At 32.5% G+C, this 19,200-nt stretch overlaps 1 protein-coding gene across 1 annotated transcript in view; it reads left to right on the forward strand.

Moving 5' to 3' along the window:
- The window catches only part of igl (IQ calmodulin-binding domain containing protein igloo), a 208,857-nt gene that overhangs the window by 139,714 nt on the left and 49,943 nt on the right, over positions 1–19,200 (forward strand). Inside the window, exon 2 of the mRNA XM_017908466.1 lies at positions 9,614–9,934. Within this exon, the coding sequence (XP_017763955.1) occupies positions 9,614–9,934 (321 nt within the window). The remainder of the gene's footprint in view (positions 1–9,613; positions 9,935–19,200) is intronic.

Here is a 19,200-nt window from a genome sequence, read left to right on the forward strand (position 1 = left end):
AGTAAAATGAAAAGTAAATAAGATGAAAATAAAATCGAATCAATTCAAAATACATGTATTCTCATGTAAAATTGATTCTCTCATTCAATGAATATCGATAAAATCTCAAAAATCGATATTAATCAATATGTCAAATTTAGGATAATGTAACGGTGTGCGAGGTATCGATATAAAATAATTCTTCGTGTTAATTATTATACAATTTCTCAAAAAAGTACCGTCAGCTTTATAGCACAGAATTTTTGAACTCTTTAACCAAAAAGTCGTCGAGTGTAAAGGGTTAATATCCGTGAATCGTACTCACCGTATATTTTATCAGAAACTACGCGTGAAGCGTTGCGAGAACGACACGCGCATGCGCACATCAGTCACGCTTTACTTTATCTTTCGGAAAATTCTCGTGAACTAGACTGCGTTTATCTTCATTAAAAGTTACGGGATTCCCGGTTTCCGTGGCATTCGACGAGCCTCGGGAACAACTGGCGGCAGGAAGAGTTATATAGGACACTCGCGAGCAACGAAATGCGAAAATAAAGGGAAACGTTCGCGATCGAGGTATCGGAAACTACGGTCGCCATTCAATGCACGCGGCTTTTTCATACGGATTTTTCCATCGGGAACAAGCGTCGAGATTCTTCATCGGAGACGTTATCTGCGTCATGCTTCTCCCGTTCCGTTTATTCCCTGATTCCGGAGCAAGTGGGAACGCGGAAGGGGAACGGAAACGTCGTATCTAACGCCATCTGGCGAAATATTGTACGAAGCGCTGCGTGTAAACAAAGATCGCAGGAACGGGGGAATGTAACCGCGTCGTATCGCGGTCGTGTCGTCAAGCGTGTCGAACAATTCTTGTCCTCGTGTGATTTGCGTAGTGTGTATTTCGTTAAGTACGTTTAATTTTCAATTTAATATACCGTTGGTGACTATGTGATATTGTTATATGCTTCTTGTAGAAATACTACTTGTTCGAACTATTTCAATATAGGTACGTATAGGAATATAAAGTTACTACGCAGTATTCGTTTATTGCGACGTATGGTTATGAAAATGTATATATACATATATGGATTGAAATGGAATATTTATTAATTCAAATATTCTCTAATAATTCAGATAAATATGAATACGTATCTCTCGCAGTGATAGAAATAACGTATTTAAATGTAATATATTTAAAATATCGCCATGGGTTTGTCTCTCCCCAGAAACACGTAATACTCCAGTTCCTAAATTTCAGAAAATAATGGAAATCATCTGTGTGCAAATATTCTGTTGTTCCTGCGATGCATAAATTTGTTTTGAGCTGCAAATCCAAATCCTTACAAACCCGTTTGGCTCCTCGTAACTTTCCCAGTTAAATATAACCTCCAAATCAAATGACATAAATAATGTCGTGTTTAATAATAATTTTATTAAAAAATAAATGAGGTGTTAAGAAATCAATGGTAATTCGGAATGAGTAAGAAATGTGGTTTATATTCTAGAAATTCTGACGCAGAAGAGAATCGGATATGAAGCGAACATTCGCTATCGACTGAAGTTGGCTGCAGATGCTCGCGGTACCGTGCAGAAGTTGAAACACGAAGTCAGTTACTATACTAATTGTAAGGGAAACAGTTATTCCTTACAGTTTGAATAATTTCTCTCATTACACGTGGCAGTCTGGATCTAGTTTTCCGCTTTAATGATCGCCAGTTTGCGCTTGTTAATCAGCGAAGGGTGAAGGTAAAGCTAAACCCGAAACGGCGACTTCGATTATCGCGTGTTGGCCTCGCAAAAACCATGAATTACTCGAAGGTGAAGGCGAGATGCGCAGAAGGCAATTAACCGACCCTGTTACGCTCTTAATCCAGAGGATGTTTCACATCCACCATACCGGATCAGATCTTGTCTCGATCGACCATTGTTTTAATTAAACGCGATCCTTCGCTGGTTCTGTCTGGTATTATCGTTAGTGGGGAGAAATGAATTGGGCTTAATATCGGATACGGTGAATAGACGCGTGAAAATGATTAGGTCGGGTAATAAATTCTTTCACCTCTGAATGGAGCAGATCATAAAGGTGTTAATTGGATTGTAGTCACAATGGACAAGTGTACTAACTAGATCTAAATGGAAATAATGGACAAATAGTACAATCTATAATGCTGTAATTTTATAAATAATACAATCTTTGCATTAGTATAATTTTATGGATTTCTATGGGTAATCGAGTAGAATCTGTAGGTTAAAATTTTATTTAACATTTTCTATATGGTATGCTTGGGGGACACGATAAAATTTCCATTATTCTTAGAATAAAATTATTAAATTTATATGTAAAAAATTAGACATTTTGCAATTTGCAAATAATCTATAAGGTCTTTTTAAAAATACAAATTTCTAAATACAATTTGTTACATATATTTTTATTTCGTTCAATAGTTTATTTACTTACACAAATTGTGCATGAATTTGCATAGGATCTTGAAGAATAATTTATCTTTATAATTTATAATTTATAATAATTTATTATTTATTTTAAATAATTGATTATTTGATTTTTCTATATTTATTGATTCTGTTATTAACATAGATGGATTTCTATGTGGTTATTTAACGGAGGTTAATTATCTTGTAAATTCTTCACTGTTCGAATAAGTTATTAAACTCTTGTCTCGTACTATATAACTGATAACGACGAAACTCTTGTTTGTGTACTCTCTGAAGAGATATTAAGTGCTCTAATTTCGTCCTACGTTCTCTTGGTTCTATTTAATCATTCCGATTACTCTCAAGCTATAAATCTTTTTACCATTTCCACATTTTCATACCGATTCCCTTTCCATTTGTCATAATCAATTAAAAATAATAAAGTATTATCGAGTAAAGCAAATAAGAAAATATTCGAAAATTTGAGAAATATTCAAAACGTCGCTAGAAATTACATACAAACTTCGTATCGATATTAATTCGAATTTTTCTTCAAATACAAGAGCGAACATTTCCTAAACAACTTATAAACAAATTAACCACACTTTAATCTACTATTCGTTTGAAAGTGCTAGCTAGGTCAAGCGAAGCACGTTTAATTGATCAAATACAATTTATTCGGAAATTCAAGCGTTTCACTGTCCAAATGAAACTCGCCTCCTAAAATAAGTTAATCCAACTAAACGCGAAACGGTAATGTGACAAACACCGAGCCATTTCTAATTAAGCACTATAAATCAATTCCAGTTTCCGATTTCACCGAATTGACACAACTGACACATCGATCTGTATAATTCCGAAACATTACAATACAATGTACAATAGTATATTGAAAATGAAAACGAATTCTCGAGTTTGGTTTTTAACATTACACTTACCACGGTCAAATAACCGGTGAATGGAAAAGAGGCAGAAGCTTTAAAAAATGGAATAACGGAAGATAGTTAGAGAGAAAATGACTATACGTATATTGGCAGAAAGATCGTGAAGACGAGTGATTAAGATGACAACGTTGAAGGTGGAATTTTTAATGAAAGTTTGGTAAATATCGATTAAGACTGTTTACCAAACTTTGGATAGAAATGGACACCAATATCTTCTACATTTTTCAACAGTTAACACATTAGTATATTTAGGTAAAGATATTTAAATAATGAAAACAACTCGCAATAAATTATTGTAGAGTCACATAGTCTCTACTACGCTGGAGAGTACTGCGGGTTCTAAAACTAGTCACCACTTAGGTGAACTTTAGCAAGGGTTAATAAATTACCTTTAAGACGATAGGCATAAGGTCCCAAATTATTGAAACATCCACCACCACTGAAAGACGTCGTGTTCTCGTCATCGATAAAAATATATGTAGGATTAGAATGAGTACGGTCCTGAAAGAATGTCAAGGGTGTTTAGGCTTAGAACGAAAGTTAGCACGTGCAAGAGCATTGACTGCAAGGAATATTTATGGTAGACTGGAGTAAAAGTTTAGGGAGTACCTAACCCACCGAGGTTCCGTGGAAAAGGGGCATGATTGGGAAAAAAAGGACAGAATGAATGGTTTAATTAAGGGTACAAGGGCGCGGACGAGTCAGTCTTTAAGAGATTTTTAAGCCAGTCTTTTGGCAGGCTTGAGGAGTGTCAGTGTGTCAGTCAAAGAAGTAGGAAGTCCAAGTCAGTCTAAGAAAGATGAGAAGAGCGTGTCCACAGTGAATCTCTCTTGTTTCATAGCTGTCATTCTATTTATAAGCTTATTTTATACAATACAATCGTAAGTCAATCCACCCAAATCCGATGCTACATATATATAATTTACAATGGAACGATAATTATGTACACAATGGGAAATTTCTTTAAGCTTGGTAACTGTTGGCCAAAGGATTAATCCTGATCGTCAGGTCCTCGAGAAAATTCATTTCGCGCTGCATGATCTCCACTTTGGCCCTTGTTTCGACAGTTTTATACTTCTCTGGCTACCTTCGCGCTGTCGTAAATCTCCGTCGCTTTTTTAGAGGCCCGTAAAGCCGAAGGGACGAAGGAGAAAATTACTTTCCAGCGACATTGGTTGGCAGATTTTTGACTTATACACGATCAATTCTCGTTTTTTTTCGCTCGATGCCAGACAACTGGAATCATTTCGACCATTTCGTCAGCGAATAAACAGCGTTTAATCATCGACAATTACGCCTGCAATTTCGTAATACCCTCGTGTTTTTCGTTCCAACGATTACCGATACTCTTGACAGTACGTGTCCAGCGCGTTCATTAACGCCGGATTTCGCCTGGCAGAAATTTATATCGGGCGTTGTTGGATTTTCAATCGGTTTTCATAAACATTTTGACGAGTTTATTCGAGGTCCCTGGGTAATAAAATACGCGATGTATTAAAATTATTGACACCCTTTTGGGATTACGCGGAATTATCGGATTACGAGTGATGAAGTATGATCCGTGGATGTAGCTAATATCGGGATTTTTGTTGTTATTTTATGGTGATGAGTTACGGACAGGTTTCTGATATGTGAAATTGCAAATAAAATTATTATTGTTATGTTTGATGAGTGATCGATACAGGAATAATTATTTTGGTCCCACTGTTTCCTTTCTTAGGTTACAGACAGGTTCTGATATGTGAAATTGCAAATAAAATTTCAATAACTATTTCAAAATTAATTTTAAATGTTAAGAGTAATTATATCAGTCACATATCTTTGACACCATTTATTTTCTCTTCAATCATTCCAAAATGGTAATAATAATTGCGATCATTCCAAATTGGTAATAATTTCAATCGTTTCAAAATACGTGGTAATAATATTTCCAGTCATTCAAAAATAGTAATAATTATTCCAACCATTCCAAAATATGTGGCAATAATAATTACAATCATTTTAAATTGGTAATAATAATTTCAATCATTCCAAAATTCGTAGTAATAATAACTCCAACTATTCAAAAATAGTGATAATTATTCTAACCGTTCCAAAATATGTAGTAATAATAATTCCAATCATTCCAAAATATTTAGAAATAATTATTCCAATTATTCGAAAATATGTAGTAATGATAATTCCAATCATTCAAAAATATGTAGTAATAATAATTGCAAGCATTCCAAATTAGTAATAATAATTCCAATCATTCCAAATTGGTAATAATATTTCCAATCATTCCAAAATATGTAGTAATAATAATTCCAACCATTCCAAATTGGTAATAATACTTCCAATCATTCCAAAATATGTAGAAATAATTATTCCAATCATTAAAAAAAAAATAATAATTATTCCAATCATCCCAAAATATGTTGTAATAATAATTCCAATCATTCCAAGATATGTCGTAATAATAATTCCAAGCATTCCAAATTGGTAATAATACTTCCAATCATTCCAAAACATGTAGTAATAATAATTCCAAGCATTCCAAATTAGTAATAATAATTCCAATCGTTCAAAAATAGTAATAATTACTTCAATCATCCCAAAATTAGTAATTGGTAATAATTTCAACCATTCCAAAATTCTAATAACAATTCCAAAAATATCATAGTTTTCTCCTAAAATTACTCAACATTCCCGGCTTTCTACACACCAAAAATTCCCGCAAAATTAATTCTCAGCCGTCGCGATTCGCTTTCTTAATCTCCCAATTCGCATTCGCCGGTCTTTTCGCTTATCAGACACGGTTTCTCCTTTCGGGGGTTGAAAGCTATTCCTTGAGGCGTGTGCTCGGGCCAGGGAAAAAGCATGCCGCCTTGGGATAGGTCCTGCACGAAACACGACCAAGTAATTAGACGCGCGTTACCGGCAAGGTGCACGTGTATGCACCCTGTGCACGTGTCACTAACGCTGCGCCAGCAATGATTCACAACCCCCTTTGTTATCACCGTCTCTCACGCGAGTGCATTCTTTCCTTTCTCTCTCTCTCTCTCTCTCTCTCTCTCTCTTTCATTCCGCTCCCCTTTTATCCCTTCTTTATTTTTTCTCTTCTCCTCTTTCGTCTTTTTTTTTCCCCATTTTTCTTTTTTTCCCCCTTTTCTTTTCCTTTTTTTTTATTTTACGTTTATGATAGCCGGTGAGGTGGGTGTTCCGTATTTGCAAGAAGACTCACGAGCTCAGCGTAAGAGCTGCGGGGTACTCGCTGCCTGGCACACGAATTAGGTGCGTTGGCTTGAGGGACAGAATCGTTGTTGAGTTTTAACAACGGTCTTTTTTTCTTCTCTTCAGGATGTGAGGATGGCTGCGGTTTTTGTAGTCTGCATTTTAGAGTCTCGAGATGTGCATGTGGTGGAGAAGGTTTGAATTTTTTTTTTTTTTTTATTGACTTCCCGAGTTTTACAATCAATTCCTGAAATGGGAATTATAAGTAAAAATGATAGTGTTATGCGGAACATGAAAAGCAAATACGTAAATCGATGCATCAGTTGATTACTTACAGTATGTACAGTATAATGATGGAGTTTGAGTTATTAGTAGAATCGGCGTACCGGGTTTAGGGGAGTGAATCTTTTTAGTCTAAATGGAGATGTATTTGGGTTTGACAACTTTCTAGCTAATTGATGGTATGAATATTTGAAAAATTATTTAAGTTATTATTATTGTTTGTACTATTTGCATTTTAACATTTCACTCTCTCTTTGTACTTCTTACAAACTGCATAATAAATAATATAATTTAGCCTAATTTAGCTGTATTAATCTGTTTTCTATTAATAGAAACGTATTCCAATACTCTTTTCTATTTATGGAAATGTATTTCTTTGAATTATTGTCAATTTAATTTTTATTTCAACACATAATTATCTTTCTTCTTTTCTCTTTGCAGTGAAAGACTTTCTCTTTTATGCTATATTTTTTTTTTTAATTTTTTTTAAGATTCAGATATTTTAATGCAATTAAGAAATATATATTAGGTTATAGACATGTATTTCCTTGAATAAGAATTAAATTTCTCTTTCGGTTCACAGTTTTGTCTTCACAGTGAAAATCATTTTCTTTCACTTAAAAAGTTTCTCAAAATTTTATTTAAATTTCTTTCATTTTAATATTAATATTTTATCATTTTTATTATTCTTGTTCTATTAATTCCACTGATTGACACAAGTTATGTTGAAATATATATTATAGTCTTCTAAGTTTTTCAATTTACGATTTGAGAAATCAGAATTGTATATATTCCTCTTCTGAAATAATTATTCTCAAATAAGAAACGTGAAGGTCGTGAATGTTACATACATTTTGTGACACAGAGTCTCCGAGTACATATAATTATTCTTAACACCTATTTATCTTCGCCTTTCACGAACAATTCTTCATTACCCAAGAAATAATTCATAAATCCACGATTCCTCGAAATTCGTCTCAGTTAGAAACACAATTTGCCCACGTCTGGTATAGAAATCTTTGTTTAACCTCGACTCGTATATTCTTCTCGATTTCTCATGCAAACACTCTCCTTAAACTTCAGCCATACATATTAAACGCGAGAAAACCGCGTACCGAGAAATTATCTTTTCCACGTTTTCAAAACTCTGACAAGTTTCGGAAAATCCGACCTAACCCGAGGAAATTATTCAACGCCACGGTCAGTGGTCTTTTTTCTCATATGCATACGTGTATTTCAAACTCAGTAATTAAAGCTGGCGGATTTATAGCCCGCGCGAGATCAAAATAGAGTAACCGTGGATTCGCGTATCTACCAATTCCCAAAGGAATGAGAGCTTGAAGTTTAATCAAGACAACTATGTGAAACTCGAGTTCAAAGAGAATTGCGTACGATACGTGTATTTCGGAGTCTATGATTAAATCTCTTGGCGAATGGTACGCGTTCATTGAGACATGCATATGTTAAATATACACAGCTAGTGATACGTGGATCATATTAAAAGAATTTTTATCGAATCTGCACGAGTTTCAATGTATACAACGTGTCAAAGTAAGCATGCTGCTTTGCAAACATCCAGCGAAATATTTGCACAAACTTCTCTGATCGCGGAATTCGCGTTGATAATTATAGATTTACAATTATAAAATTATAGAATTATAATGGTGGAATATGTGATGGAAATATTTAGAAATATTATTTTTATATTTAAAATTGTTTGCTTTTTGGGAAATTTCTTATTTTATTACTATTATTATTTTTTCTTTATCTGAACATTAATATTGTATTTAAGTCTCCTATTTTATCATTGTCATTATTTTCTAATTATAGATTTAGAATTACAAAATTATAGAATTATAATGCTGGAAAATATGACAGAAATATTTAAAAATGTTATTTTTATATTTGAAATTATTATACTGTTTCTTATTTTCTGCTCAAAAAAATATCGTCAGCTTTATAGCAAAAATTCTTTGAACTCTTACTCTTCTTTAACCAAAAAGTCGACGAGTGCAAAGAGATAAAAAAACTAAACGTGCACATGTGTCAGTATCCCTGAAGAGGTTAATACTGTTTCTAGATAGTCATCGAATACAGAAATTGACAGGAAAACAGATTACATTCTATAGAATTAATTTTAATTACAATGAATTGCACTAGACGGCACTGATGTGTCTAGGAATTTTATTTAAATTAATTTCTTATATCATTATTTCTCTTTCGATTCTCAAACTTCCTGATCAAAAATATCGCGTAATAAATAACAAACATATTAATAAAAATGGTATGTTAACGTCACTTTTATTACGTCAAAAGATGTACTAACACTAGAGCCCCATACGCCCTCTAGTGTATTTCTAAAATAGTAACTATACATACAAAACAAGAAGTAAAGTGATACGATGAAAACAGCCAGGTCTATAATTTATATTCATCATAATAAAAATCAATACCAATTTTGTAAAAAGCTATTTTGTATCTTTAATATCTGTAAAAGCTGACAAAGCTGAAAAAGTGTCACTAGTAATTTTCAATGCTAATATCATATTTCTCATATCGTCATCCATACACACCAACACATGAGAAACATCCCCTTGAAACCTTCCTCCATTCCACTTTGTAGGAATCCTGCAAGCGATTTGGTAGAATCCATGCATCATCCTCTCAAACTCGCATCCACTCAAATCAATGCCTCAAGAAAACAAACCATGCAAGTTTCCGATGCTTTGATCCATGAGTGATAATCTCGTATGAATTTTCAGATATCCTGAAAGTATCGGAGAGCAGCAGTCCAACGAAGGCAGAGGAGGCGTCGCAAAAGAAGACGCAGGAATCGAAGGAGTCGAAGAAGGAGTCAGAGTCGAAGAGCTTAAACGAGGGTAAGGAAGAAAAGAGGACCGAGGGAAAGGGCGTAGAAAAGCAAAGGGAAGAAGCCGCGACCAGGATACAAGCGGCTTTCCGCGGCCATCACGCCAGGAAGAGTATGAAAGAGACTGAATCCTCGACGAAACAGACGGGGACCAAATCAAACTCAGAGCCAACCAAAGAAGAACTTCAACAGGAGTTCCGGGCAGACGACAAGGGTGAGTGTCACGTACGGACCCTCGAAATCGTTCCCAAAGGGGAAGCCTTTAATTTTAGAATCCTCCTTTTCCTGCCAATTTCGTCTAGCCCGCCCTCAAGACATCCTTCGTCGTCTCTCGTCGGGGTGGCTGAAGGAATTTACGTCTCCTGGACGCTCTTTGTGTCCACGTGTTGTGTAACCCTGTTGTACGTGGGTCTTACGTAACTGCGTGTCAGCCAAGTTGTATCATTTCGCTGCAGTGCTGTAGCTTTTAAAGAGGAGAGTAGAATTTTGAAGCCATTCGGAACTGCGGGTTCTCCAACTTCGGTACCCCGGTACTCCGTGTTTGGGTTTAACACTAAACGTACCAAGCAGGGTCAAATGACCATTTTCAAAATTTACTTTATAATTGTACATTTATTCCTATTTTTTTGCTCATCTGACTTTCTGTAAATTCGTATATTATCTGATTGTTTAATTTCTCGCTTTCCATTTTTCTTTTAACTTACTTTTCACCGAGAAATATTATTTGCATACCTTATACCACGAGGGGGTGCCACGAGGATACCACGAGGGGTCATTTGACCTCTTATGGTAAGAATAGGTATATTTATTTATTTATATATACGAGATTAATCCATTAGAAAAATTACAAGAAAATTATTACAATGACGTGTAAAATTAAAGGTAACAAAGAAAAAAAAATAAATAAAAATAAAAATAAAAATATACAAATATACAAACAGACGAGATTTGTATAAGTATAAGAAAAAAAAATTTTTAACAGAAAGGTATGATGTAGTAGCTGTTTTATGGAGTGAAGAGATTGGTTGAATAGATCTAGGGTAGCATAAGAGTTGTTAACATTAATAATCATTCTATTAATACCTGAGTGGTATGCAAAAGTGGTTTTATGTTGTTGTATATGAAGAAAGTTGTATCGTCTTAAATGAAAAGTTGGAACATTAATTGAGAATTTTTCTAATATATCAGAATAATTTATAAGACCATTGAGCACTTTATATGTGAAGTACCGGTACGTTTAGTGTTAACTTGGACGTCGGTTCGTGATCAGTGTCATGAACTGTCATATTGAGATTCCAGGTGTCATCTCTTAGCCTTTTGCTTGACTTGGCAAAGGAATTCTTTGGGATATTAATTATATATACAATATCCAATTGTTTAGGTATATTTAGTTAGTATTCTTCAGTAGTCCTTGTTTCTCTGAATCATCAGAAATATTATTCTTGGAGGAGACATTATTCTCAGAAGGTATTGTCGAATGTAAATAGTTAATCGTACAGACTTTTCTAATTAAAATGTTTTTAAATATATTTCGAGAATTATTTGTTATCGTGATCACGAAAGATGAGAATAGACGTGGTAATCGGATTACTCTTGTCTCTATGTTATCCCTTCCATGTTAAAAGAAATAACACATGGAACGAATAATCCGCATAAATCACAGGATCGATGCAGTATTCGTTTGAATTAAGTATCGGACTTGGACGTTCTTGAGATCCCTACTCTTAAGCTCTTTGTACTAGTTAAATAGTTAAATATTTACATAACCTCTAAATTGGTCCATATTTCTTCCATATTTCTTCATTTCTATGCTATTTAATACCATTTCGTAGACAAGATACACCTAATCAATAATAAAAATTCACGTTGCTCTGTCTTCGCAATTATGTTAGAAGTGGTACCTATTACACTGTGATTTCAATTACATTCTTCATCTTAACCTTCTTCCTATTATCTAAGAGTATTCCGTTCCCTCCACCGGACTTCACCCTTGATACTCTTGAAATTCATACTTTCAGACACTTAATAGCAAATTCTGACACAGTGATAGCACAAGTTACGTCGACGCTCCGTTTATCTTATATTAAAGAGTTAATATTGATCCTTGCTAGCTTATGCCAATGCTTCATCACTGATCCTGTTCAATTTCTTCAACGACAAAGTATATTGCTGTTTGTAACTGTCGATTAATAATAAAAATCTCGTGACCTATCTTCGCTGTTGTATCAGAAAAGGTGGACCCATTTCGCTATAGCAAATTGGACTCCCATTCCTATCGACTGTCAACTCGCCCAGGTACCTAGAGACCATTTTTCAAGCCGTTAACATCGGTTCAGAATGGAGTACGATTTTAATGATCATTCGGAGTCACGCACGTCTCTTGGAGATCAGACTACCGATACCGTAATGTTAATACGAAACGTTTTCTGAAATCCTGAGTGTGTACACGAGAAACACCTTTGGTCTTTATCAAATTAATTCGTCCGATAGATGAAAATTCGGCTGAAAAGTCGGTCACGAGTGGCGATATATCATTGCCATAATAAACAGATGCGGTTCGCAGCGAGCACGCCATATATTGCTGTTCGCGTGCAATCAGGCGGTCGGTTGACATTTTTATTAGCCATGCAAACCGCGATTTCGCAATTCCACGTGCCTCTTATCGGGTCAGCTGCGACGGAATTCCGACGTGTGCCGTGTTCTGTGTAGAGAAATAAAATCAACGATATTTCCGACGTCCTCGTTATTGCGGTTATTAGAAATTATTATTTAACGAAATCGCTCGTCCCAAAGCTCTGCCTCGATGGGAATGCGACGTAGTTTTCTACTGTGTGCATTCGGAACGCATTCGTTTGTTCGTTAAGAATTTCACGGCTGTGTATGAAGTTTATTTTTTCGCCGGAACGATTGCTCGTTTTAGTGCGAAATTTCGTTTCTTGGATTCGTTCGGATTCGTTGGGAAAATTGGGATGTTATGAATTTGGAAATTGATTGCGGATTGTGACGGGAATGGTAAGAGATTGGAAAAGTTGTTTTGTCGGATTTTTTTTATTTTTATCAATTTTTTGTGTTTTATAGTATTCGTACGAATTCTTTCAAGTTCTCGCATTTTTTTTAACGCATTTGAAATTTTTTTAAATATTCCTCCGAATTCTAAGTTTTTGCAATTTTTTAATGCATTTTAAATTTGTTAAATATTCCTACAAATTCTTTTAAATTTTCGTAAATTTTTTAACGCATTTAAAATTTTTTTTTAATATTTCTACGAATTTTTTTAAGTTTCCGCAATTTTCTAACGCATTTTAGAATTTTTTAAATATTCCTACGAATTCTTTTAAGTTTTCGCAAATTTTTACGCATCTTTTAATTTTTCAAATATTCCTACGAATTTTTTAAAATTTTCGTCATTCCTCCACGAATGTTTTAACTATTCTAATATTTGTAGGAATTTTTCAAAATTCTCCTAATATCTTTTACGAATCCTTTAAATTCTCATCCTATTTCTATGAATTTAAAAAAATTCTCATATCTCCGTGCATTTAAATAAATTAATAGAATTTGTAGAAGATTAAAATAGATATTAATGGATGTCACGAGAACATATTTATTTTATAAAATCTCTAATTTTTTAATTCACTATGAGATCTTCATGTGATTAGTCGTGTTATTGCAGAATTATTATTATCGAGAGTATGAATAAATTTAAATGCGAGGTTCAGATTTAATTAAAGACTCAATTATCATTCCAAAATACATTCATACACTCACAGGGAATCGTTTCTTCAAAATCTAAGGATCTGAACGTTTTAAGTAATTCCATAAATTGCACCACAGATTTATGTTTACTCAATTTTTCACCTTGTTCTACTTATTTCTTCGTTAACTTAATCAGTTTGTGACACGTGTAATTATACCGGATGTTCCACATAACTGGGTCAGGCATATCTTTGTAACTGTTAGAGATGGGAAAAATGTCATAAGGCAAAATGAAATGATATGGAACATGGTATATTCTCGAATTAACTTCACGCTGTTTTATGCACCGATGCTTTCTGGGAGGTATGATTACATTTTGTTTTAAATAGAAGCCTATATTTCCGTTTTAATCAATCGATACAATCTTTTATTTTTAACGAAAAGAAATCTGTGCCTTACAACTATTAAGTTAAACAAATTTTCGAAATTTGAAATTTATTAAATTATTATCTTTATCGAGATATTAAATTAAGTATTAAAATTATTAATCTAAACATCAACACAGTTTGGAATTTATATATCAGCAGATATCAAAGTATATTTTTATTATTATAGATGAACGAATAATTTTTCTTTTCTTTTTCAATTTTTATATTATTATTTACATTTACAGTGAAATATTATTTTGCATCCTATTCGCATAATTTACCTTGTATATTATTTATCTGTCTTCGATGGTCTTATTATTCAATATTTTCCATTCACGAAATTAAAAAAGAATTTTGTCTTTTACAAGAAAATAAAATTATATTTCATTTTCCATAACACCCACAGTCCATGGAACACTGCTCCCCTATATTAAATTCGAAAGAACTTGATTAATTAATTAATCCAGTATATTATGAACAATATAATAATTTGCTTTCATAAAATTTTACGAACAATATAATAATTTGCTTCCATAAAATTTTTATTCGTTTTTCCATTCTTCGCAAATAGAGGAACGAACTCGTCGTACGTTATTGCAAAATTATACTTCATTCTATATAACACTCACACTTCGTAGATCGTTACTTTTCTTCGTCAGCTTCAGAAGAACTTAATTAATTATTTGAACAAGTTAATACAAGTAGAAACGTGCCATGTCATTAACACTTGTTAAATTTATCACCCACTATTCGCAGTGATTAAAATAAAAAGGACAATTCGTCGCAGTACAATGATTAATTCGCCCCCCATTTAAATCGATGCTCCATCCACGAATGCTAATTCCTCTATAATAACTCGATATCAAAGTTAACGATGATAGTAAAAAATTCCGGGAGTTCATCGACAGATAGATTCAATCTCCTCGTTCACGTATCCTCGTATTTCTTGTGGATTAAAATTAAAATTAAAATTAAAAAAAAATATCGGGAAAGGAGAGAGTAATACTGCAAATTGCAAATTTGATGCGTGTGCATTTCCATTCGTTAATGAGAGAATCCCACAAAAGCTTTAATCATTTCACCGCCTTTCAACCGCGTCTCGACGTATTTAATTATCATTATTCGGTGAACTGAATATTCCTTTTCTCTATCGTGCGGATTCGAACCAGTATCTTTTGTTTGAAATACAATTAAATGTTATTTGTTATATTTCGTATGTTATTTGTATATTAAAGAAAATATAGAACATATTTTTATATGTATATAGTAAATGGAAGTTTATTTTTTGGAGGATTTTATGGCATTTAGAATTCTGTACTCGTTTATGATGTGAATATTAAAATGTAGATTTTGGAAATATATGTTTTTGTAATTTTTGTAGTATTAGATTAAATTCAGGTGAACAAGGTGTCATATTTTTATGCCAATTTCTGCTAATTTCTGATGCATTCTGATAATCTCTAATCATTTGTTGTCATTCTTTATAATTTTTTATAGTTTCTGACAATTTCTAATAATTTCTTTGTCATTTTTGTTCGTTTTTTATGGTGTTTGACAATTTCTAATAATTTGTTGTCATTGGTGATAACTCTTTAGAGTTTCTGATAATTTCTAATCATTCTTTATGCTTTCTGGCAATTTCTAATAATGTATTGTCATTTTTGTTCATTTTTGGTAATTGCTGATAATTTTTGATCATTTCTAATAATTTGTTGCAATTTTTTATAATTTTTGATAGTCTCTGATAATTTCTGAGAATTTCTAATAATTTCTGATAGTCTCTGAGAATTTGTGAGAATTTGTGAGTATTTCTAATAATTTATGATAGTCTCTGAGAATTTCTGAGAATTTCTAATAATTTATGATAATCTCTAATAATTCCTGAATATTTCTAATAATTTCCAATAATTCTTGATAATTTAAGAAATAAATTCTTATATACAGTTTTAACAGGATCAAATTTTGGGTGCTATGCCAGAACAGGTTTCTAACTATGTACTAATTACAATAAAATATTAAATACGTCTCACAGTGAAACAAAAAGTTAATCATTGTATTACAATATTTTATTGCTATATGGTTATACTGATATCAAATATTTTACACATAGCAATTATTAATTTCTACATACATATGTAGAAATCAGACCAAATTAAAAATTTCTGAAATATTTAACAAAAATCACAAGTAAAAATTTCTAAGACATTTCTAAAGAATTATTAGTAAAAATCTATGTCTTGACAGAGAATTCTGGCTACCTCGTTTCATTCAAAATATATTTCTGCATCTCTGTTTGCGTTTTAACATACTTTTCTTTATACCGATTTTTGTTCCTTTTCTTCTTGACATTGTTATTCCATTTCTCTAAAATAGCCTCAGGTAACAATGTAATATTTTCTGTAATCTTTTGACGCAGATGTAAATCCAACCCAGTTCTTTTGTTTCTGAGATATATCAGTAACCCTGCTATTTTTATTTGCGCATGTAAACCACGTATCCACTGCTTTCAACTTTCACGTTACCGGGTGTTTAATTAAAAGGAATTCTGCGATAATTATCCAGAGTGGTCCATTCGATATAAGGCATTAATAATCTTCGGTCGGATTAATTTCACGAAAGAGAGGATAGTAATGACTAAGCAGATATCTCTGAAATTTTTTATTTTTAATTCGTATATATCGTAATGGTCTCAGTAACAAAATAATGAATCTCATTTAACAATCTGTTTCATTGAAAGTGAATATTATAAGGAAATTTTATGTGTAGGGATTCTCCTGTCTATCTGTTATTTTAAAATATTCTAAAAATTCTGAAAAGATGAAAATTATAGTGAAAATTTCTCTGTATTAATCGTCTCTTGTATCTATTATTCTTTCTTTGTTATATGGTTTAAAAACAGGTCTACAATCAACGCGAAAATTTCATTTCTAATAATTTTTTGGAATTCTTATTCTCGATTTTTGAATATTTAATATATTTATTAACGAGTATAAAATTTAGAATTAAAGAATTTCTATCAAGTAGATAGTGGAATTTAGTGTATACCTAAATAATTAGAAAATTTATGTTAATTTATGTAGCTATTTGAAATTTAGGAAATTTTGTAATTAACGTTTGGGAAAATGATGGTTGACCCTTGTTTCTAAATTTGCATAATTTGGAACACGAAATTTCAGTGGAAAGAAAAAGCTATCTCTAGGAAATCTTTGTCCCAGTTCTTGCCACCCAAGACAAGACGTACAACAAAGAAAGGAGACCCACAGCAAAGACTTCTAGCTTACCTTAAGTCTAGAATGTACTATAATGTAGTACTTACATTATTAGCTAACTGGAGACCGTTAAAGGTCACGTGATTCTCTAGGAAAAAATCACCTCATTTACCAGTATCAATCCTATTATTTGTAATAGGATTATAAATTAAATATCAAATTATACTCACATTAAATACACAGAGCTAAATATTAAATCATGAAACACAATCTATTACTAATAGAAATATATAAAGATTGATTAATAAAATTTTCTAGCAATAGGAATTTGAATGGACTATATATTCATAATTGACAGCAATTTCTAATCTTCAATCGATATTTAAAAAGAAAATAATAGGTTTTTATTATGTGAAAAATTTGAATAAATTGTCATCATTTATTAGCAATAACAATACATATTAATTCTCAATAATTTTCTTGCAAATTTTCACACAGAATATTGAAATTATATATATACCTATTAAAATGACAATACATTTATTATCAGTTATTGTAACGATATCAACCAACTTTCAATTTAATTTCTTCAGAAATAACATTCACATTATTAAGTTAAAAATTTATTTAGAAATTTAATTAAAATATCAAAAAAACAAGATACATGTCAACAGGGATTATGTTAATAAATTGTCAATTAAATTTCTCTGAAAATATTACTATCACACCATACAGATAATTTAACTAATATATGTAGATAATTTAAGATAATTTGACCTAGATAATTTAACTAAATATATATTTAACTAAATATTTTATAAGTATATATTTAAATAATTATAAATAATTATAAGTAATTACATATTTAACTAAATATATAATATAATTAATATAATTTAACTATATATACAAAGGCACAAAACACTAATTAATAATGAAAATTCGAACAATTTTCAACTAAAATTCACAATGAAAAGCCAATTCCACCACTTTGTCTACAAAATATAACTTACTTCTCAAAACAGTGATACACACTTAACTAATTTTAATAATTAACCTCTCGCACCGTAATTTAATTATAAGAAACTTTGCATTGCAAAGTTGTTTAATTTTAATTAGCCACTATATTCCAATTTTATTCCTAATAAAATTATAAAAGTTCCTGGTATTTATTCAGACCTTGCTCGTGCTAAAATACGTTAAACATAATTTTATTTTAACATGGCGTTTAGCATGAGAAATTCAGGAGTTAGACAGGAATGCAATACAAGGGGTTAAATCAACCCTTCGCTTCCGAAGAAACAGCAATTCGAAGCTCCTCTTATACTTTCATAAGCTCGGTAATATTTTTCATACTAAAATAAAAAGAAAGAAATGGCCGAATATAATTATTTCATTCCAGTGCATCGCGTGTCGCTATTTCTAATATGTCCATCATCCCTTACTCCCTATTTAACGTACACCATTAACATTAGATTTACGGAACCCGTCAATTTGACGGAAGGGTTGCTCCAATCATACGATGGTAACAGATTTAGTTAACTTATATTAAGACTGTTAATATAATATATAACTGTTTTTAAATTAAACTAATCGTTAAAAAACAAGGCACGTGGTTTCCTTTACCTGTCAATTTGACAAGTGTCCTTAGAAATAGGTATACAGATAGCCTCCGTAAACCTAGTGTTAAAACAAATGGCGACTGCCAGTCACCTCTCGAATGCAAAGGGTTAAACAACCCCCCAAAGAATTAAGAAAAAGACAAAAACGAAAATACTTCCGAAGAATGTTAACTTAATTCATCACAAAGGTGTTTCTAACCCAATCCCAGTACAACAAAGGCACTTCGCGAGCCAGGCAGGGTTTAAAAGGAAGCTTCAAACAACCATACGCTCGCGTTCCGCCTGTTCTTCCTTCGCGAACGATATCATCGCGTTCCACCAGTGAATGCCACTCGTATATATGGAATCAGATTCCGTAGTTCGTAAAGTGGATAGAGAAGACAGGGTAGCTGCGTAGCCGCAAACGAGACTCGTCATAAAGTTACCTGGCAATTCGTCCCATCTTCGCGTGGCAGTTTTCTCGCCAGCGGCTCCCAGAGGGCCATGAAAATCTTCGTCGCGGTCCCTACCTTTTCTGAATTTTGA

The sequence above is a fragment of the Eufriesea mexicana genome, unplaced genomic scaffold (genome assembly GCF_001483705.2).
Source record: "Eufriesea mexicana isolate 0111107269 unplaced genomic scaffold, ASM148370v2 scaffold10888, whole genome shotgun sequence".
NCBI lineage: Eukaryota > Metazoa > Arthropoda > Insecta > Hymenoptera > Apidae > Eufriesea > Eufriesea mexicana.